The sequence below is a fragment of the Empidonax traillii genome, unplaced genomic scaffold (assembly GCF_003031625.1).
Source record: "Empidonax traillii isolate 1590-97213 ecotype Southwest subspecies unplaced genomic scaffold, ASM303162v1 scaffold189:size1549363, whole genome shotgun sequence".
NCBI lineage: Eukaryota > Metazoa > Chordata > Aves > Passeriformes > Tyrannidae > Empidonax > Empidonax traillii.
In genome coordinates, this window is record NW_020955382.1 from 1004608 (window position 1) to 1026490 (window position 21883).

General features: G+C 44.0%; 1 protein-coding gene across 3 annotated transcripts in view; it reads left to right on the forward strand.

Annotated features, from left to right (window-relative positions):
* NFATC1 (nuclear factor of activated T cells 1) overlaps positions 1-21883 on the forward strand; it is a 109927-nt gene that overhangs the window by 39535 nt on the left and 48509 nt on the right. For all 3 annotated transcript variants that reach the window (XM_027886553.1, XM_027886554.1, XM_027886550.1), the window contains exons 4-6: positions 4444-4646; positions 7798-7970; positions 9861-10001. In XM_027886553.1, the coding sequence (XP_027742354.1) occupies positions 4444-4646; positions 7798-7970; positions 9861-10001 (517 nt within the window). The remainder of the gene's footprint in view (positions 1-4443; positions 4647-7797; positions 7971-9860; positions 10002-21883) is intronic.

Sequence of the window (21883 nt, forward strand, 5' to 3'; positions counted from 1 at the left end):
TAGTGCCTTGTAGTCGGCTGATGGCTGCGAGGGGTGACAGCCCTGTTTCCCTCACACTTTGCTGACTACCAGAGGAAGATGCCTGGTGTTCATTGCCGTGGCACTGGACACACAGAAACACCAGCACACGGTGCGTAACGCATCTCCTCAGGGAAAGGCTGGGGTTTGCTTTGGCACCCTGTGCCGAGATGAGCAGCAATCTATTGGTGAGAATCAAGACGTGTTGGTGGGAGATGGCGTTGGGAAAGCGATGACAGAGAGGTGTAGGAATCCCAGGGAAAGCTTGATGCGGTGGCGCAGTCGCCCAGCCTTTCCTCGCTCTTGTGTAAGATGGTGTAGGGTGAGGAAGAGCTTGACTGCAGTCGGTCCTGTTCTGGTGTTAATTACCAGTGACTGCATCACTTCTGATAGAATTAGAGGAGTATATAATAGGCCCACAATTAAGATCTGATTTTGATCTTAGCAGCTTCAAACAATATAAATGCAAATATCACTTGAGACCAGTTCAAAATATTTTTAAGAGTATTGCTCAGAAAGGAAAAGGACAGAGTATTCAGTGATTGGTCAGAGCAAGACAACGTGACCTACTTTAGTTTCAACACCAAACAAACTGACCACAGAACTCTTATCTGCATACTTAAGTTTTTCCTGCATCTTTCCTTTGTACCGAATCAGGTGCCTGCTGTATCATGGCCTTTATTTTGGAAGGAAAACTCACTCAAAAACATTCTGCTCCTGATCCTGTTTTCCAAGTAATTCCTTTTACACTTTCACAGCAGGGGAAGGTACAGATCTTTCCGCTTGGATCTATGTATTGCCAAGCAAAGCATGCTTGATAGGAAAGACACATCCTTTTTTATGAATGTCTCAGCCGAGAGCACCTTTGTCACCCATACTCAGCCGCTGAGTTATTAAGAGCTTTGGACTGTGTTACACAGAGAAAAAGATAAAAATAGGGTGTCTGACGCACGCATCCCATGTTGCACGCCAGGAAACTGAATCGCTACACCACCAAGTACAGTATCCCAAGAGCATGTGTGGAAAATATGCATGGATGTGAACATGCGACATCTTTCCTCACCTAGAAAAATGCTCAGTCACCCTTTTCCCCCCCCGTCCCATTTTACACTGCTCTTGTTTGATATTCCATCTATGTGCTAACAAATCTTAACAGCATGGAGTACCGCAGCTCTGCCTTTACTGGCACCGCTCCTCTTGACATTTTGTTGAATGATGTGACAATAATATTGCTCTTCGATGTTTGGAGGGAATTGTAGAATATTCTCGTTGTGCCCAGCTGGGAGTAAGCAGGATCTTGCTCACTCTCCAGGCATCTTCAACATTCTGAAAATTCCCAGTGTTCAGCACTGTCTGTCACAGAAATTGTGTGCTGGGTGCGTAATCTAAAACAAGTCATTCACAGTATGTGCTCCTTTAAATGTTAATCCTTGCATCGCTTTCTTTTATTGCTTTTGTTGGCATATGCAATTATGTGACATAATATAAAAGTAAATAATGTGATGCAATGGGTAAAGCTCAAATGGAAATACAAATCGGAGATCAGGTGCCTCCTACCGCAGAAGACGACATAACATTTGTGACATGAGCGCAGGTTTTGCCTGTTTTGAGGGCAGCAAAATCAAGCATATAGTGATTACATTAGTCTTTCTGGATGTTTCTGGCACTTTCCAAGTCAGGGAGTAAGTAACTGTGGGTGATGGATCCAAAGCAAAGCACAGAATGGCTCTAGGACAGATCCTTTTAAAAAAAGAGTAAACATAAATTCAGTTTGAAGATCACAAAAAACAGTGCAAAACATGCATCTGAGAACTTATTATTTATTCTCCAGCATGTGAACACTTCTCGGGGGAAGGCAGGTGTGCAAAACTGAGGACTGTGGGTGTTTGATTGCCTCCTGGTAGGAAACCTGTGGGAAAAGCACAAGCTGAGACTCAGCAGTAGGTTGCAAGATACGGCGGCAGCTGAGTTCAGATTTCAAGATAAAGCCTGAAATAGCAGAACCCAGTGCAAGACCAAGGTTTTTGGTCCCCTTTGCCTGTATTCAGTAAAACATATGGGTACCGTGGTGTGCGACTTTGCTTTTGCTGAATTGAGGTTTGAGTTACTCGCTAGTCTATTTTTACGTTTTAAGTGGCCTTGTAATTCAATATGTGTTTGTTTTAATTTTACACTCCCCATAAAAAGCACCCTCCATGACGAGTTGGAGAAGTGACCGCTAGTAATGCACAGGAATTTATTTGGCTGGCGTGTCACACTATCTTACTTTTCCCTCTGAAAACCCACGTGCTGCTCCTTGACCAAAAATACCCCACGATACCTTGAGTATCTTCCGTTACCTCAGCTTCGCTGCTGGGGCTCTGGAGGTGCCGAGGTGAGGTAAGATCAGCCCAGGACAGATCCAGGTCACTCTGCCAGTGCAGCTCATGCACACTGATGGAATTACCGAACAGGCAGGGCTGCTGTGCGAGGGGGCAGAGTGGTGATGAGCAGGATGGTGGCTTCCCCACGGTACAGCCAGTGGCTGTAGAAGGAGCACACCCGTGTGATCACCCACCGGCAGCTCAGGCTGCATGCCTGTCTCTGGGGGATAAAGCCAGAAAGTCCCCTTTTTGCAGTGCAGTGCTGATGTTGTAGGAAGAGGGTGTTCCAAGTGGGTCTGGACTGAGGCTTGCAGCCCGTGGCACCCTGCTGAAGGCAATGTACAGGCATCTCTCCTCGTCGTTTCGCTGATACCGTAGATTTTCAAACTGCCACTGGTGTGTTTTCACTGTGACAATATTGGTATGGAACCCCCTCATATATCGTATCATATCACAACCCCCCGGCTCTGAGCTGCCTTCATGTTGTGTCTCAGGAACGCAGAGCTGATAAAATACTGTGGTGCTGGAAATGAGCCTTGTTCTCCTCCTGTCGCTATGTCCTCCCAGCATCTGTGTGCTTTAGGTAAGGATATAAAACTTGCCACACAACTTGAAATGCTTCCTCTTGGCTCTTCTGACCAAAGTGAGTGTTGAAAAATCCACAGTGTGCCCAATTAGCGATGGAGGATGTGTCTAAGCACAACGTCCTTCCTTGCTCATGTGTTGGTCACCGTGGTACCTGGAACATTACCACTGTGCATTCCTGTTGCCATTCAGCGTGTTTGATAACGGAGGGGAGGCTTTGTGCCTGTGTAAGCACCTACCAGAATATTGCAGTGCTCAAGGAGTAAGAGCGACTCAGGATCTTTGTTTTTAATAGCACTCCCGATGTCAAATGGTAAAATACAGTGGAGAGATACCCAAAAATTATTTTTTAAGGTTTAAGGAGAGTGAAAGCTGACAAAATACAACACAGAATTTACCTATGGGGTTTGACACGAGTTTCGCCATTTGCTTTTATATTCACTTAGCTCTGAATTTGCATGCACCATAAAAGTGTTGCTCCTCACCAAATTATGACAAATTTTGATCCATCAGATTCAGTGATGGTGAATAACTCATGGCCAAAACCCACCTGAACCATTCAGAGGGGAAACGAAACCTACAACAAAGTGAGCAGGTTTGCTGTGGGGCATCTCCTGGGACAGCCCACCTTGCCCATGCTTCTCTCTCCTAAAGTTGCTGTGTCCTCTCTTCCCTTGGGACAAGGCTTCACAGGTAACAACTGCAAGATAACTGTGCTTTGTGAGACTTGTTTCCCAATGTCAGGTGGCAGCTTTAAGCAGGATGTTGTTTGAGGATTCCACAGCAGTGGGAACCCAGAGTAGCTTCTACAGGAGATGGTGGGGGTAAGGTCAGGCTCTGCTCCTGTTCCCTCCCCAGCCTGTGGCACAAATAACTTGTCGCTGTAATATGGCCAGGTGCGATAGCTTCAATGAGATTTTTGTGTGATTGTAACAAGAATTTGACACACGTGGTGAGCTACTGGTTGTGTATATGTGATCTCTGTGCTGTCCCGGGAGGTAATTACCAGCATAAAAATTGGTCAATGAGGGTACGAGTCACGAGCAGCAGCCTGCTGCTGCATGAGGGATGACCCAGGAAGCACGGGGATGGATGAGCTTTGTCTGTTCCACTTGCAAACTCCGTCGGTTTTGCCTCCCTCGGTACCGGGAGGGAACATCAAGTTCATTGTGGATTTTTGCTGAACGCTGCAGCAGAATTTGTGCAAAGTTTTCTGTGGATGTAGCAGGAGCACTCAAAGGCGCAGCCCATCTAGAGTGCCCTCAGGTCCTTTAGGATAATGAGACATTTTTTTCTGAGTGCACCTTTTTATTGTACTAATATTACATCACAGGAAAAATGGAAGGGGGGAACTTAACACATCGCACCTGTCACAAGTCCTCTCCTTGAATTAGGCACTCCCGCTTATAAAAATTTAATTGATTCCCAGCAGTTTATGTGCATGGTGCTCAGTGGGCGTTTTCTGTTCTCTTGCCAGCTACATGGTTACTTAGAAAGCGAGCCGCTCACGCTACAGCTGTTCATTGGGACTGCAGACGACCGCCTGCTGCGACCCCATGCTTTCTACCAGGTCCACCGAATCACCGGGAAGACTGTTTCCACCACCAGCCACGAAACAATACTTTCCAACACCAAAGTCCTGGAAATTCCACTTCTTCCAGAGAACAACATGAGAGCAATGTAAGAGCCAGGCAGCGTATCTGACATCTAGCAGTTTCCTCTTGGTCTTTGGTCACCTCACTTACCTTCTTTTGGTTATTTTTTTTCTTTTTTTTTTTTTTTGTACACAATTTTCCTTTTCCTATTTTTTTTTCCCCCCTAAATCTCTCTGTGTAATAGTAGGTTTTCACAACTTTGCTGGGACAAATTGCCCCTAATCGGCTAAACAGAAAATGAACTTCACAAATATTTATGACAACTGATTGCTTTCATTCTAGAGTTTCAGCCAATGTGCTTATTTGCCATTTAAAATAAGTATCTCAGTTACCGAGCTGTAAATATCTCCTACCTCAGCTCCTGCATTTAGTTTCTAAATATGACACCTCTTGCTCCTATACGCACTAGCACAAGGAACAGGCCCTATTAAAATTTATCTTTGGATGTCAAAGGAAACTCTTAGAGAGCAGTTCCAAGTGCCCTCGTGGTTTTTTTGCGACAAATAAAACCACTCATTTCTCACATAATAAAACTCAGCATTTTTATAGCATTTGTTTAGAAGCAAGTCTTCTAGAACTAACAAGAGTTACCTTTGAGAACCTTTACTCGAAGGTGATGCAATTTACAGATTGGAGTCATTAAACTGGGGTAAGTTAAGTCCTATGCAAAATAGCAGGCATGGATTTCTGAGTTAGTAGGAGTGATAAGTAAAAAAAAAAAGCCCATTACACACAGGTGAATGTCATTATAGGATTGTATATAAAGGTTGAAATATCCCTCTGTGTGTGTGACAGACATGAGACACTCCACATTATTTAATCCTGTGCTCTTTGTCCCCCTCCTTTAAATCATCCTAGCCCTTATCTGAGTTTTCTCCCCCCTCCTTCAAATGATCCTAACCCTTTTCTGAGGTGTCTGCCTTGGGAGGAATTTTCTGCGTGCAAGTACAGCTCTCGGTGTGTGTGTAAGTATAAATGTATTCATATTTACGTATAGGCGTGTGCACCTTTGTGTGCATGTATAGGGAGATAGGTAAGTAGAAGGTAGACAGAAAGCAAATGCCACCAAACCAAATGCCACAGGAAAATCACAATTTCACTCCTTGTTAGTCACAGAGTTTTCTGTGCCTTAATGAAGTGGGAAATGGTATCAGATACCTGAAGTCCTTCCGCACATAGTGGTTATTAGAAGCTGGTTTGCAGTGTCATGTACAACATGCCCCGGAGTACCTCATGTAAATAGAACAGCCAGAATATGTTTAGCTGCATTGCCAGCTGGGCTTAGAGTGATCACTCAAGACCCGAGGACCTCTCTCAGTGCACTGTGTTAAAAGTCGTGACAAGCCTGCAAAATTATTGGCCCCATTTGCTGTCGTCATAAGCTGGCACAGCTACATTGAGGTTAATGAAATTTCAGCGATTTGTACCCAAACAATATTTATTTGGCCCTTTATTTATCCAGTTGGAATCACATTTTTGGCCGTCTAGGAACATTATTACCATTTCAATCATCTTTCACCCTAGAATAAAGGTAGTTACACAGTTTGGGAGCCAAGCTGAATATTTTTGTGGCACGCGTGCCAGATTGTAGTAGAGCTCTCTCAAGAACCACAAACAGTGCTTTGCTGTATATAAGCCTTACACGTCAGTAGTCTAAAACCTCATGTGGCACTAACAATGAGTTGAAATTTGGAGCCAAGGACTTTTTTCATACATAGTTTGTGTGTTCAGGCCTCGATTTAGGGAAACACCGAAGCTCATCTCCACATCTAAATTTTTGCACGCTTAGCTGTTCCTGTTGACTTCAGATTTTAATATCCATGATTGACAAACCTGAATTTAAATGCTTTTTCTCCTCTGAGCTTTATTGGCTCTGAATTGAATCTCATTAAGTACTGTATTTGTTTTACAAGTGTTGCTATAGGAGAGACAATATTGAGAAATGCACAGTTTCTTCCATAGCTTAATGATCTTTGCATAGAATTTTGACATGGGTACAGATATTTCATGATTCTTATGGCTTCACCTGCTAATATGCACTGTTGAGGAGCTTTAACACTTTCATTAGTTTCTTTGATCGTATCAGCAAGGGCATTTTTTTAATTCTGAAATCCATACTTCACAAAAAACGCAGATCAAAACCGTGCTGCCATAGTGCTTGTTTGCAGTTTGCTTCAGAACAGAGCTTCAAAGGTCTGGAGGGGGAATTAAACTCTTTGAATGCAAAATAAAATTAAACTATGCATATTCAGTGTATTAAAAGTGCGTGCCAGAGACCAGTACCCAGAAGAAATTGCCATGTAGGCTTTGTAGTCGTGGCCAAGGCAGAGGTATTTGTGCAGTGGGGTTTTTGAGTGTGTATGTTTATATGTCTTTTGTTCTGGGAACTTCTTCTGTTGAAATTTTCTTTGACAAAAATCCTTACTTGTAAGCTCATCCAGGAGGAAACCAAAGTTAAAAAAAAAAAAAAAAAAGAAAAAAGAAAAAAGAGAGAGAGGTCAGAAATAGTAATAGTTGTATCTGATGAAAAGCACGTTTTTTCCCTAATGTGGAGGGAGGACTGAGTTTAGTGTTTTTTCATGCAAAGCTTCAGCTCAGTGCTCAGCCTGGGAGTATTTCCAACTCGTTCAAATACGAACAAACGGACAGTGGAACTGACCTCAGGGACAGCTGTGCTCATTAATAAACACTTTCAGGACTTTGCCCTAGATGAAAAATCATGTCAGATTTTTCTCCAAATTAGCTGTAACAAGTGCAATTGTAAGTAACCCTGTGTTCTGCGTTAGTAACACTTCCTGCACCATCGTCTCGTTCCGTTGACTTTTCTAGTCTTGCTGTTTCTTTGGGTTTTTATTAATCTTTAAGCACCATCCTGACAGGATGTGTTGAGGAGGAGTAGTCTTTTAGATTTTCTCCCTCTGGGAACTGAGGTAACATCCTAAATTTATGTGCTCAGCAGCACCTACTGCCTGTTAACTGCAGATAGCCCCAACTTAGCTGCTTGTGAATGCAAGTACTAGACTAAGCAGAGTGCTGTGTTCAGCCCGGTCAGTGGGCTGTGGCTGACTCAGTGTTTTAAGAAGAGCATACAGGAGAGAGGGAAGATGTTGCACACTCAGGCCTTTCTGAAGTCTACTCGAAATTCATTGAATCGCTCTGTGTTTCCTTTCGGATAGCATCGACTGTGCTGGGATATTAAAGCTCCGAAACTCTGACATCGAGCTGCGCAAGGGGGAGACGGACATCGGTCGGAAGAACACACGTGTGCGGCTGGTCTTCAGGGTTCATATCCCGCAGGCCAATGGCAGGACCCTCTCTTTACAAGTAGCCTCCAATCCCATTGAGTGCTGTAAGTAGCGACAAACATCCTCCTTTTGCTGGGCGTTATCATGAAGTCATTTAATCAGGAAGATTGAAAAAGACCTCTGAGATCATCAAGTGGGATTGTTAACCCAGTACTACCATGTGCACCACCAAACCATGTCCCCAAGTGGCACATCCACACACCTTTTGAACCATTTTGAACGCTTCCACCCCACATGCAGTCTTTGTTCACCAACATGCTCCGCACTGGTTTTGCCTTACCTGTCTAGTCAGTGAACTTTAAACTGCTTTCCAAAAGCATGTGGTTTACTGTGAGAACAGAATACCCTTGTCTTGCATTGATTGCTGTAGAAAAACACACGCTTGAAGCAAAAGTAGAGAGGAGTTAAACTAATTGTAAACCTGGGAGTGACAGGGCCTGTTTTGTGTTTTGGTTTTTTTTTGTGACTCTTTATCATAAAGGTAACTGCTATAGAAGTTCTGGAAAACATCTCTTCTGTCCTTTTCACTCTCTGTCTCCCCATCATACAGCAAAAATCAGCAAACAAAACTCAACCCCTTTGATGGGGAGCTGCCAGTATACTAGAGCTGACACACTGGCACAAGCTGCCTGCGGCTTCACAAAACCTCCAGAAGCCAGGTTTCTGCACTGGGGTCTCTTTGACTGAACAGACTACATTTTATCAGATGCACTGGGACACCCTCCAAAGCCACCTGTGTCATTCTTGCTCTGTAAGCCTCGTCAGCCACCCCCACGCAAAACAAAAAACCTGTTTGTTTTGTGTAGCTTTAACCTTTCAGGATAAGTGGTGGAAGCTGAATTTCTGCCTAACTCCCAATGCTAATTTGGTCAGCTGGATGGACCAAAACAATTTTTTAAGGTTCTGTTGAATTCCACGAAGTGGATCTTTCTGATGCCCACTGAGCAGGGGATAAACTTAACAGAGGGGATGGAGAGGAAGGCCTGATCATCCCTAACTCCATTCATCCTGGAGGGCAAAGCAAGAAATGTGAGGAGTCGTGGTTTCATCCTGCTGCTGTTGAAGTTTAGAGAGCTTCAGTTTCTATATAGCAGGATAAGGCAAAATTTGAATTGGTCCTGAACTGGCCTGTGCAAAGGTGCCAAGATCAGGGGGCCGCTAAATAGGAAGCTGATTGGACTTGTGGCAGGGAACTGTAATGAGCAATTGCATGGCACATGCCTGCTGAAAAAAGGCGAAAACAGGAGAAAAAGTAAGTAATAGTATTATTTCCAGTGCAGAATGTGGAATAAAGTGGTGCAAAAAACTTCATACATTTCTTAGTGCATGTAACTCAGGGAGAAACCATATAATCTGGGTAAAGTATCACATCATCCCTTGAAGCAGCGCTTTCTTCATGTTCCATAAACTGTACCAGATTCTGTTTGCATGGAACCTTGTGTGCTTTGGCACTCAGGTTCTTTTGGGAATATGTTCACTAAAGTGAAAAGGGCCATGGCTGCTGCTGCTGCAAGACAGTTTGCAGAACTGACAGTACAACGTGTAGTGGCTGAAACAGATTTTGAACATGCATGGTCACCTTGTGGTGTGTGCCTTGTAAACACACAGCATGTATGTCATACATAGCATAAAAGAAAATGGTTTAAAATAAATTAATTTCAATAAAAATATACTTTTGGATATAGTACAGATTGAACTGAGTTTTAAAACACTTGTTCTTTGCGAACCTTTTGAATCTGTTTAACCCTGTTGTTTACAGTCAAGGCACTTGAAAACAAAACATGTTTCCTGAAAACTTCTGACCTTTCATTGTCTCTGTATCAAACTCAGCTTATCTTATGAGGCATTAAGTTACTTACTAGTCAGTATTTACTTTTTTGTGTATGTTTGTGGTTGCCCTTTTTTTTTTTTTAATCTTCTTTATAACTCTCCAGCTCAGAGATCTGCCCAAGAACTGCCTCTGGTGGAGAAGCAAAGTACTGACAGCTTTCCTGTTATTGGAGGGAAAAAAATGGTACTGACTGGTCATAACTTTCTGCAAGACTCTAAAGTCATCTTTGTGGAGAAAGCGCCAGGTATGTCTTCAATCCAGACTCTGGTCTCTTTTGCCCCTTTTTAAAGTCTATGTCAAATGATGAAAGAGTAAATATGGTAATAGCATTTTTCTTCTCTACCTAATATGTTTTCCATGTCACTGGGCAAAGCTGTGGCAGTGATCTGAGATGTGCCTTAATGGTGAAGTTTCCCACTGTGGCAAGCGTAGGTACAGGTGGACAACAGCAGCATTGAAAGTCAACCCTTTGCCATTTGTTTTTGTAGCAAACCATGACTGTAGCAGGTAGAGCCTGTGAGAGGGGCTGTGGAAGCCTCTGGTGCCAAGTCCCCATCAAGGCTGCAATACCATGCATCTTCTTAAACATCTCTGTAACTTGTGGAGGAGAGAGCGGTGCTGCTGGTGGTGTGGGTGCACCTGTGTCTCCTCCTGTGGTGGTTGAGGTTGGTGGCACTTAGAAGGTGCTGGCAGAGGAGGACTTGGAGCGCACACATGTTCATTTGAAGGGCATGTTTCTAGTTTACCGCGGGGACTGAGGGGAGGATACAAGTGCCCACCTGCTCCTGCAGTGCATTCGTGGTGGGACTGGTTCTCCTGGGTCAGAGAGCATGGAGTGGGAGCTGGGGCTGGAGCAGGAGCACGGTTTGTCTGCAGGAGCCATGGGGTTCCTGCAGGGGCAGTGGATCACAGGGTAAAAATGCACAGTGTGTGTGTATGCCCCCTGTGGGAATAGGTGGTGGGAGCAGAGCTGTGAGTCAAAGTCAGGCTCTGAAACAAGACTGTTAAGGATAGTTTTGAGTCTTGTTTTGGAAAGGGTTTCCCTGGCGCTGGCACAAGCTGTGGATTCCTCAGCTGCCGACTGAACCCCCCCCTCCTGAACTTTAAACAGTCTTGGGCACTCCTCAGGCCGACAGCGCTGGCTTTGACACTGTGCCTGTTTAACCCTTGATGTCCACGAGGTTCTCACGCTTTTCTCCTGCCCACAGCCCCTACCAGCAGCGCAGGAGGTCAGGCCATGGGGCCGGATGGCAGGGCGAGCAGGGGAGGGTACAGAGATGTAGACTTCAGGTCTTTGGGTTTAGCAAGATCAGGAGAAGAACAGAAGACTTGGCTGAAGTTCCCCAGTGGAGTCCTGGGTTGGTGATGTTGAAGTCACCCAAAGTGCACATCTGGGGCAGAGGCTGCTCGGGGAGAGACAGTGGCACTATTCCTGTGACTCCCAAGCAACTGCACACACTTGGGCTGTGGCTGCGACACATCAGCAGAACGTTCTTTTTGTTTCTTAGGAAATTTGAAAAAGAAAGGGAAAAAAGGGGGTATTGCAATTAAAAAACCCTGAATTTTGCTTTCTCCATAGATCAGGGGGAGGGGGAGAAAATGACTGTCTGTCTGCTTTATATTTAAACTTCCTTTGCTGCCCAGAACTGGGTTACTGTGGCATGCCAGGAGCGGAGTCCTCGATCTGTCTCATTACAGGAAGGAAACCACATTAGAAGGTGCTTTCCTTCATACTTATTTCCTCTCTTCTTCCTTTTTTGAGTTAGAAAATTTTGAAGTATCACATCCCAAAGGATTGCAGTGGTGATGCTCTTTGCCCACCAGCAGGTACCACACTGTAGATTTGAACACTGTCTCCCTTTGCATTAAGTACCCTAAAAGCAGGATATTCAGTGTATAGCATTAAGTTACAGAATTTAAGGTCCTTCCTGGAATTCGTCGTCTCACTGTAGGTTTGCTGCAGTTGCAGGGCAGTAGATACTGTCCAGGGGCTGAGCCTTGAAAGTCAAGAGTGTGTAGCATCCCCAGCAGCTGCATTCATGTAGGAGTTACTAGGAGTAACACACAAAAAGCCAAGTTGCTGACTGATCTGGGCTGAGCAATTTTTAAGACTTCTGTGGTGAATTGTGCGCTACGCTGCCTGACACAGCTCAGTGCGTTGGAAGCAAACACGAGGAATGCATCCTTGCCTTAGTGGCAGAGTGCTCTATCTGGATTTTTGAACAGAGTCACTGTATTTAATGTCAAATGAACAAGCATTAGCAGCCTTCGCTTGTGTAAATCAGCACGAGGTGTTTCTTTGCCTTTCAGCTCTGGCATGTCAGTGAAAGTAGGTCAAGAGAGGGAACACCAACATAGTTTCTCTTTCTCTTAGAGAGCTGGTTATGAACTTCTGTGATTAGCTGGAGACATTCATTAGTTTTGCTGCTTTTACCACTTTTGTTTTTGAATTTGGAATGGTAATCACGTTCCTAGTTGGTAGCAGCCAAACACAGCTATTACAAAGTAATAGATCACAGGAATCCTTGTGCTCATAAAGAGAACATATCTTTTGCATAAAATTTAACTATTGTACTACGTGAACTCGTGTCTTCAGTCCTCGCTCTGACAGAGTCCCCAAGCCAGGAGGCAGTCTCCGGAAGCTCATCTAATTCTTGCTAGTCTGCATACTTAATTGGTTAACTCAAAGAGTTTGAGAACACTTTTTGTTTGCCCTTCTTCTCCCCGACACCCGCCCCCCCCCCACCCCGCCCCAATCTGAATAATTGAATAATTTCTCTAAGTGTGCTGAGTGTTTTTCCAAGCATGAGTCCCAAGCTTTCAGTCTTCAGGGCTAGCCCTCAGCTGTTGCAGTCTCTGGAGTAATGGCATTATCCTGGCCTCCTTTCCTCGGGAGTCAGTCTCAGCGGTGACTCATACAAGAGGGAATCCCTGAAGAATGATCGAATCAATCCTTCTGCCGGGGAGGCAGTGGCTTGGTGCTTTTCAGCTTAACCCGTTACTGGCTGCTGTTCAGCCCAGAGACACATGAAACAGAGCAAAGCAAACTTTGCAGGCCTGTGACTCTGTGTGTCACGCAGGAGAAAGGGGTGAAGGCACGGCACACTGAAAGGACCACGTGAGAAGTGCTGTGAGGACCTCCTCTGGAAGGTCCAGTGCTCAGGCAGAAGGCCCCCCCCTGCCCTTGGATAAATAATCTAGTGAAAATGTGAATGCTAAATGTACTTCGAGAGGTTTCACTCTTAAATTCAGAATTTCCTCAAACTGGGGAGCCCCACAATGACTCTGAAATATTACGCTAATAATTGGTTTTCCTATCTTCTTTCGCTTTCTGTCTCTCTTCGTGGTCATGCTTTTCTCTTCCTGAGGTTCAAAAGTGTCGTGTTTGTGACATGGTTGTTGGATGCTGCATTTAGAATGTCCAACACCTACCTGTTTTTCACCAGAATTAGTATTTTGTAAGATATTAAGAAGTCTGCAACTTCTTACTGGCAAAGGCCCTTGATGTCTGTAGGCTGGGATTCACTGTGGAGGAAAGGTGTGCATTTTAGTTACAAAAGTAGATGAAATGAAGTTGGTGTTTGTTAGCTACAGGAGGAAGAGTTTGTCTAGGAGAGACAAAATGTTTCCTGTTAACACATGCATCTGCATGGATTGTGATTTGGAATTACAATAAAAGACTGATTTAGTTAATTATAATTTAAAAACTTGCTATTTGCCAGGCATCAAAATCTCAAAGGAAGTTCAGAAAATGCAGAGGAGTTTGGAGAGTGTGTTTTAAGGACTGTGTATCTGTCAGCTACCTTCTTTTGGTAACCAATTCTATGAACACTCTGTTTTCAAAGCTGTTTTTTTAAAAGTAATATGGATTACTGAGCACAAAGCAGAACAAAAGCCTAACAGAAACAACTAGGCTTCTTGCTCTTAGTATATCAGATTGTGATTAGAGATCTGTAAAACTGAGTGTGGTGGAAAAATCCTGGTTTTTTTCCCCTCTGTTCACAAAATGTAACAGATGAGTGAAAGCCCAGTGATGAGGCGCAAATCCAGTATCCCAAGAAACAAAGCACAAGAAAGTTATGGGTATGTCTTCTTAGCATGCTGTAGGGTGTTTTGGGACAGAAAGAATAGCCCAAGGTATTTTGGGATTTAGAAAGAGCCTCATACTGAGATCTGAAAGAGTTAATCTACCCTGAAAATTACTCCTTGCTCAAAAATTGCTCCTTGCTCCTGTAGCTGGAGTGGTTTTGACACTGGAAGTAGCTCAAGTATTTCTGGACTTCATGGATTTGACCAAGTCTAGACATACCTAAGAGATCAGGTTAAACTGAGTCTTCATTATTATCAAGTTGTGATCTATGGGAAGAAATAGTCATTTGATGTATTATTATTAATAATCATTCAGTTGAGTTACCACTAGTTTGGTTAGAACTCCAAACCCATGTCTTTGCTTTTGTGTTTAGTGATGAGAGCTCGAGACAAGAGATTTAAGGAGCCAGAAGGCTGAAATGTTAACATCCAACTTCTCTGTGGGATTAGTCTCTCAAATAACACTGACTTTGAAATTCTTATTCTGGGCTTTAAATGTTGAGGGACACTTTGTCCTGGTCAAAGGCTTGCGTCAAAGCTTCCCTATACCAAATGCCCCTCCCTGAAGATGCATCACTCTCTTTGATGGACATTTATAGAGTTCATAATTTGTAATGCTGTATCTCTGAGTAACTCCAGACTTACAGACTTCAGTGGTTTTGAACGTGTTGTTAATTACTGCAACTTCAAATCAACAGTAATCCTAGCACCTACACGCATAATATCCTCAGCAATTGTGCCCAAAGCCTTTGACACTCAAAGTTCCTGAAAGACAGAGAAATAAACAGCACATAAGCAACATTTCCTCCAGGGATTTTTCTCTTTTTTAATAGTTTCAAGCAATTAAAGTGCTTTTCAGATTTAGTTATTGCTTCCAACTGTTCGTTCTGCTCATTTTTATTTTGTTAAATGGATTTTTCTGTCAAAACTGTTCCTCTTCCCTGCTGGAACAGGTTTTGCCCTTAGAACATGAAGGTGCTGATGTGTAATGGTAATAGTTATACTAGAGCAGATGAAAGATAACTGGGTGCAATCAGCAATTTTTTTTTTGTATATATACCAAAGGAAATCATATGTTTCTTTAAATATTTCAGATAGTAAAACTTGCAGTTTGCCTTTTGTTAAACGTGTGGTCAAGCTTGGTCAGCCAAATGTTTGCACAAAGGAAATACAATATGGAAAAGAGGGAAGCTGGACGAATTTAGGTGTCCACTCAAGCATTTCACAGTTTTTTGTTCCTCTCAAATTTCCCTGTCTCACTGGAGTCAATCAATTGCTGCTTAAAGGTATTCATCAGTCTAATAAATTAGGTGCTGTTTCCTGTATGTCGTGTGAGCAGAGTTTACCTTGTTGTGTGGCAGCTTAGTTAAATGCAGTCTTTTAGCTTCAGGAGAACTTATAAAAAGTTGTGGAAAGCGATACGTAGACGAAGCATTTGAGTGGCACGTGGATGGAACAGATGCATTGGGGAAGCATGTGGGCTTTTCGGTTTGACTTAGATACGCTGTGGAGCTTCGGGTTTGGAGTCTGTTTTGACGTGATGTGATGTGATGGGGAGACGGGTGACCTGAGTCTTGGCAGAGCTCCATGTGGTAAAAGATCTTACATTCTCAGAGATCTTTCCATTGCTTTTTCCACTGCCAGTAGCAGTCACAGTTTGGGGGGCAACTGGCCAAGAAGGGGTCATGTTTCACACGGGTAATCATACTGTAGCTCACGTAATAAATAAGCAAGTGGCAGAACTCTCTTTCCCTCTCTAGTCATATGGACAAATAGTACATAATTTTGTCTTTGTCTGTCTCTTTATCCAAGTTCAGGACACACGTTCGAGTTGGCAGTGAGCGATTGCACGCTGACTCATGCGCATTGAGGTTAAAAATTCGGGAAACTAGATAAACTGGAAACTTCAAAGGCATGCAAGTTGGGAGCATGGAGTTCACATGAAGGTCACTTGAACCTAGTTCCTAGAGATATATTGATAGCTGAAGGGGTTTCTGGCCACTGCCCAGAAATAGATATCCTTGGGCGAATAGCGTCATCAGATGATGGAGTCATTTGATGGTGGAACCCTTTCACGCGCACAGAGGAGTAGCGGTGCAGCTCGTAGGAAATGTCAGCACGTTTCAGTTTTTCCTGGCTGTTTAGTCTAGGGAATGGTGAAGACAGAGTGGGACAGCAGCCATACACGCATGAGATGGTGTCAGCAGCAACAAGCCTCGTCCAGAGTGTTGCTCTCACAGTGAAGAGTGAGATCAATCAATCACAGATACTTACTGTGGTCAACAGAGAAATAAGGAATAACCATGTGGTCTCAAAAGTCACTTGTCTGAGTAATCCTGTAAATGTTTTATTTTTATAGAAAAGGCGGCTGAATGCTTCAAGTTTATTCATTCTTTCAAGTCTTCCAGACTAAGTGGCTTCAAACAGCTGCATCTGTGCAATCAAAGCTTTCTCTCTGAGCTTTTGCAACTAGCACAAGATTTCAAATAGTTTTTACTGTTACAATTCCAGTAGCACCCTCTGTCCAAACACACAGCCCTTACAAGAAAGCTGAGTCTAATGAAGTGATCAGTGCATACAGTGGAGGAAAGAAGTATGGTGGGTTGACCTTGGCTGGCTGCCAGGTGCCCACCAAGCTGCTCTCTCACTCCCCTTCCTCGACGGGGCAGGGGAAGAAAATAAGATCAAAAAGCTCATGGGTAAAGATAAAGACGGGGAGATTGTTTATCAGTTGCAGTCATAGGCAAAACAGACTCCACTTGGGGAAAATAGTTTGTTTCCAATTGAAAATAGAATAGGATAGTGAAAAACAAAAGGTAAAACTGAAAACCACCTTTACTCAGGTGGGCATCACAGAAAAAGTGGGGAGAGATGAGGGAAGAGGATCATGTTCCTTTTCGGTCTATTAAGGAAGTAGGATTACACCTTCAAGAGCAATGTGGAAGAAAGTATAATTACGTTTAAGAGAGGAATAGAGAGATAAATAATTTTCAAGGTATGCCTTGTTGCTGGAAAGCTGATGTCATGATGGAAAATCAGAGGAGAGGAGGAGGAAGGACCTCTAAGATTGAGCCTGACCTTCTTGAATTAGAGAGACAAAAAAAGGGACATGAGTGGGACAATGAGATGGAAAAAATAAAAATGCTATTTAAAAGCTCGCTGTTTAGACTCTACTAAAATGTCACAAGGAGTTGCCATAATGGGATATTTCTGGAAGGTGAAAAGTTGTGGTCATAAAAATAAAACGAAGAGTCTCAAAAACTAATCAAGGAGGTTGAAAGCATTTGGATCAAGCTTACATCTTAAGATGAGAAAGAACTAGAAGTAGCTATAATACAGGTGGTGGTGTTGGCATCCAGCACAGAAGTATAGGAAAAGAATTGTTCATGGAAGAAAAATTTGGAACTTGATTTGAACTGGCTATGAGGTTTGTTACTCCAATAGTCTGAGAAAATATGAGACAGATTGGACCGAAGAAGATGGACCAGGAATATTTTACTCAGTTTCAGCTGCAGAGTCACAGGTTCAGCCTACTAGAGCTTCACAGAGGAAAGTAAAATTGTGGAGACAAGGAGATGACATGAATGTAATCAAAACCAGAGTGAAGTACTGTCATGACTGCTGGTGGGTGGCTGTGCTGGGTGTGCTTTGTTTGACCTGCCTGCTCTAGAGAGATTTTTCAGGGATGTCAGGCTGCAGTTTTACTTGGAAGTTGTGTGTCTTAGACCTGGAATTACTTAAAGATGTTAAATAAAACCCTCGGACCAATGATAATTTGAATTGGGGGAGGTGCCAGAGAACACAAATTGCATAACCAGCTTCCATTCTGCTGAAAATAGTATCTGGCAGATCATTCCAATGGTTTTGGCTCAAAATGAACACCGATCAGTCAGTTGTCATCACAGTGCCTCCTTTTAATTACCTGAACTAAAATTACAGTTCATTTGCAAACACTTGAACTCAGAGTAATTAAGTCTGTTAGGCATACTGTGGTAAAAGCAGCTGGAAAGCCTTTAGGCATTGCCATTTAGGCAAAGCGAGTCCCTCAGCTTTTGGCTCGCCCAGATGAGCAACCATAGAGGAAGCCCATGTCTGGCACAAATGCCAAAGTACTACAAGATCCAGTTTGTGCTGGATTTCTATCACCTGGTCGCTGCATGGCTTTTTTATTGTTAATTTAAGGTAAAGAAGAGAGAAGAAGTAACTTGAGAGCGTCATATTGATGACAGACACACCTAAGTCTACATAGTGCTCAGCTCAGTACTGCAGAAATGTATAGCTGAAGGAATGGACAAAATACATATGCTGCAAAAATGCTTATGATGAGACACAAACAAATGCAGCACCTTTGATGTGGAAATGAAAATAGGTCAGTTATGCCTGAACCCTGCCGTGCATGGACGGATGCCTGCAAGAAGGCATGCCAGGGATGGGGAGCAAAGCTGTGGGGGAAGTCTCTGTAGCAGGACAGTAGACTGTGAGGAGGGCAGAAGAGCAGCTGGGGGACTTTCTGGCAAGGTAGAGGGAAATAAAGTAAGCAAAAATCTGTCTAGCCATGTGTAAAAGTAGCGGAAGAGCAAAGTGGGGAGATCAAGGTGGTTGGAGAGGCAAACAGGGATGAGGTGCTGGGCAGTAGGTAGGCAAGCCATGACACCAGCAGGAGCAGCAGCAGGAGGTAGAGCTGCTCTGAAGGTGGCTCTGGGAGCAGGAGGCACCTTGCTGCTCACAGAGCCCCAAGAGATGTAAATCTTAGGATTTTGAGGAGATCAAAAGAATGGTCGTTTACATCGGAGATGTAAGTGGCCACTTACATTGCAGATACTCTCTGCTGCCTCTGTATTTCTGCATGTTTTCTTGCCCCCTCTTCCCTGTACATCTCATATCAGACTGCTTGGCTGGTGTTGGTTAACCCTTAGTCTGACCCTTGTAAGTGTCTTTGAGACACACCAGCATGTCAGCACAGGCACAGAATCCCACCCACTTGGTAGGATTCCCTTCCCTTGCTGGTGTTCAGCTGGGGAAACATTGTTCACAGCAAGAAACCTGCAAGACTGGCTGAGAAAAGGCTGCTGCCTCTGCAAAATCCGGCACTAGTGCACCTGTGCCAGCAAATACGTGCCAGCAGGTGAGATGGTGCCAGTGGGTCATGCCCAGGACTGGTGTGGGGAGTGCTGTCCTCCAAGCAACGGAGCTGCCTCCTTGCCTCTCTCATTGCCAGCCCAGGTGCAGATCTGGCTCGACTTGCCCTTCCCCTAGAGGCTGATAGCATCTCTGCACAGAAATGGATAACTTTTAAGTCTGAATGATGAGACTTTGCCTTAGTCTTCAACCTCTTTGCACGGAAACCTATCCATTCCTTCTGTATGTGGTTACAGATCAGTCATCTCAGTGTCATGAGGGTACTTACCAGGAAAAAGGGGTTGGGGTAAAACTGAAAACTTGCAAATCCTTCAATCCTCAGGGATTTAAATATGCATTGTTAGAGCCAAATAGGAAAGTAGGCAGAGCACCTAAGAATGACTCTGCAATTGCATCTGTGCCCTGCCTGTGTTGGACATGTTAAAGTAATCTGGGATGTAACATAGGAATTATTGTTCAGGGTAATCTCACAACACATTAATCAAGTAATGGGTTCCTTTGGGAGAGTAAGGCTTGTTTCACCATTTTCCTTGGAATATATGAATGTAAATACAGATTTATAGAGCAGCCAGTGCAGTTGAACTCTGTTGGACTGCTGGTTGGAAGAGTATAAAATGTACCCTGTGTACAGGCAGTGAAATCCTACATAATGTCTGTTCTTCTCAGATCTCAAGTGAACGTAGGTCTGCTAAAGAATATAGACTGTTTTAACCTCCTGTAGTAAAGTGGAATCACTTAAATACGTCTGCACGCTCCCATTATGCCCATTTCATAGAGGCAAGGCTTAAGTGGTTGCCAGATGTTGTACCCTGCTGCATTTCCAGGCTTGGGGGTCTTTTTGCTCTTGTATCTTCTTTTCCCCTTTCTGCAGTCCATTGGTTTGGAATGAAAGTTACGCTGGTGGCTTGACTGTTGAGAGCTTGCGAACTCCTGATGCTATACTTTGTTCCCTGGGGTACGAAGGTAAATCCAGCCCTAGGAACCAAGGGGTATCTGTCCAGATGGGTGGAGATGAGGGGAAGATGCTACAAAAGTGTCTTTAGAAAGCTCTTTGTGTTGCTCTTCCACGAAGAAAATCTGTATATCGTGGTCCACTAGGATCTATACGTGAATAACTGATGCTGCTAGATTTACACAACTACTTTTTAGTGCTGCTTCTGTGCTAAAACAGGCCTCTATGGTGCCTTTTTATGTGGAAATCTTGTAGCTGGGTGTGGTGGGGAAGCCGTTCGGTGACTCATACTGCAGGGAATTCCCTGATGAATTAGAGTATTTTTACTTCTGGACTTGTGCGCAGTTTCCTTCAACGCCGAGTGAGCGGCTGATAAGAGCAGACTACAAAGGCCCATTCACTGTTCAGCCACCCCGTGTTAAAACAGGGTGTTTATGCTTTGCAAAGCTGAAAACCCACTCCACATAACGTAGTAGGTTCACGGCATTTTCGTCATGAGCAGTCCCAGGTGCTCCGAGTGTCTCAGCTACAAAAAAAAAAAAAAAAAAAAAAAAGCCAGAAGCGGATGGTGGTGAAGTGCACCCGGAGCTGGGATAGCTATAAATAACAGCCATCGCTCTAAATGTCAGGCTTCCTGACAAACCTGGTGTCTTCAGCTGGCGGGGCAGCGCTGATGGCCACCTGTTAGCACAGCGTCCAGCCCGGGCGCAGGCGGAGAGCCTGTGTGGAATGGGGGGTTTCTCCTTCCCCCTCGGCGTTGCCGCACTCCTGCGCTGCCTCTTTGGAGGGAGGAGAGATTTGAGGGTCATTCATCCAGCCCGTGGCACGGTTCACACGTGAGGCCTTGGCTTTGTCGGGTCAGTCGCTGTTGCTGCTGGCAGTGAGGGAGCGGGGACTCTGCAGGGTTCCTGCCCTGCGGTTCCGTGCGCGGATGTTTTGGTTTTATTTCCATTTTGTAAAAGAAAACCTCGCATAATAGAAGAAACCAAGTATAATACCTCAACACAGCTTTTTAGCTATATAAAGAACTGTCTTTCTCTTCAAAATATTGCGCTTATAAATCTTAAAAATGCCGAAACAAAGCCAGGCATTTGGTTTGGAGAAGACACTTCTTATTACTTGGTAAAAGTAAATAATGAAATGAAAGGGAATGAAATAAGGCCTTTGGAAAAGCCGTTTTCTCTGTTTTCCTCCGTGCCTCCTCCTCTCCTTCCTCTCCTGACTCCATCTCTCCCCCTCCCTGTATAACAACTGCCCATTTGGGTACGGTAATTCCAGAGAGTAAACTTTAACGGGAATGCCTGAAATGTGTCTGCTTCAGCTTTGTGTTATGTCTGTAATTTGAATTATTTGCATTTTGGAAAGGTATAAATTGCTCTGGTGTACTTGGGTTGGCTGGCGGCCAGGAGGGAGTTGCCTCGGGCCCAGACCAGGCGCGTTGCTGCAGATGTGGCAGGCGTACAATGGAAACTTTTGTGGGCGAGCAGCCCTCGCTGCTCCAGCACACGCTGACAGGAGGCGGCATCCCGCCTGCTCGCCAGGCTCCCCAGTGGATGGGCACTGGGGCAAAACCATTTTCCCTGGCATAGGCAGATTGTCTTGATGCTTAGGGCTCCCACAAACCATTCTGAAGCCATTATTCCTTTTTTCTTTTTTACTTTTAATTTCGGCTCAACTGTATAAACCTGCAAAACATGTTTACTGTAAAAGGTTGACGTAGTGGTCTAAGGTTTCCCTCCTGGAGCTGATCCCAGTCTGTGGGCGTTGAGATTTCCCTCTTGGTTCACCAGACGTAATATGAGGAATTGTCTTTCTTTTTTTTTTTTTTTTTTTTTTTTTTGGTTTCTTGCTTCATAACAACTTCTCCTCCCTGTGTTTTTGTTAAATGAAATGTCACTAGCTGTTAATGAGTTGTCTATTCCCTACTTCTTCCCTCTCTTCCCTTT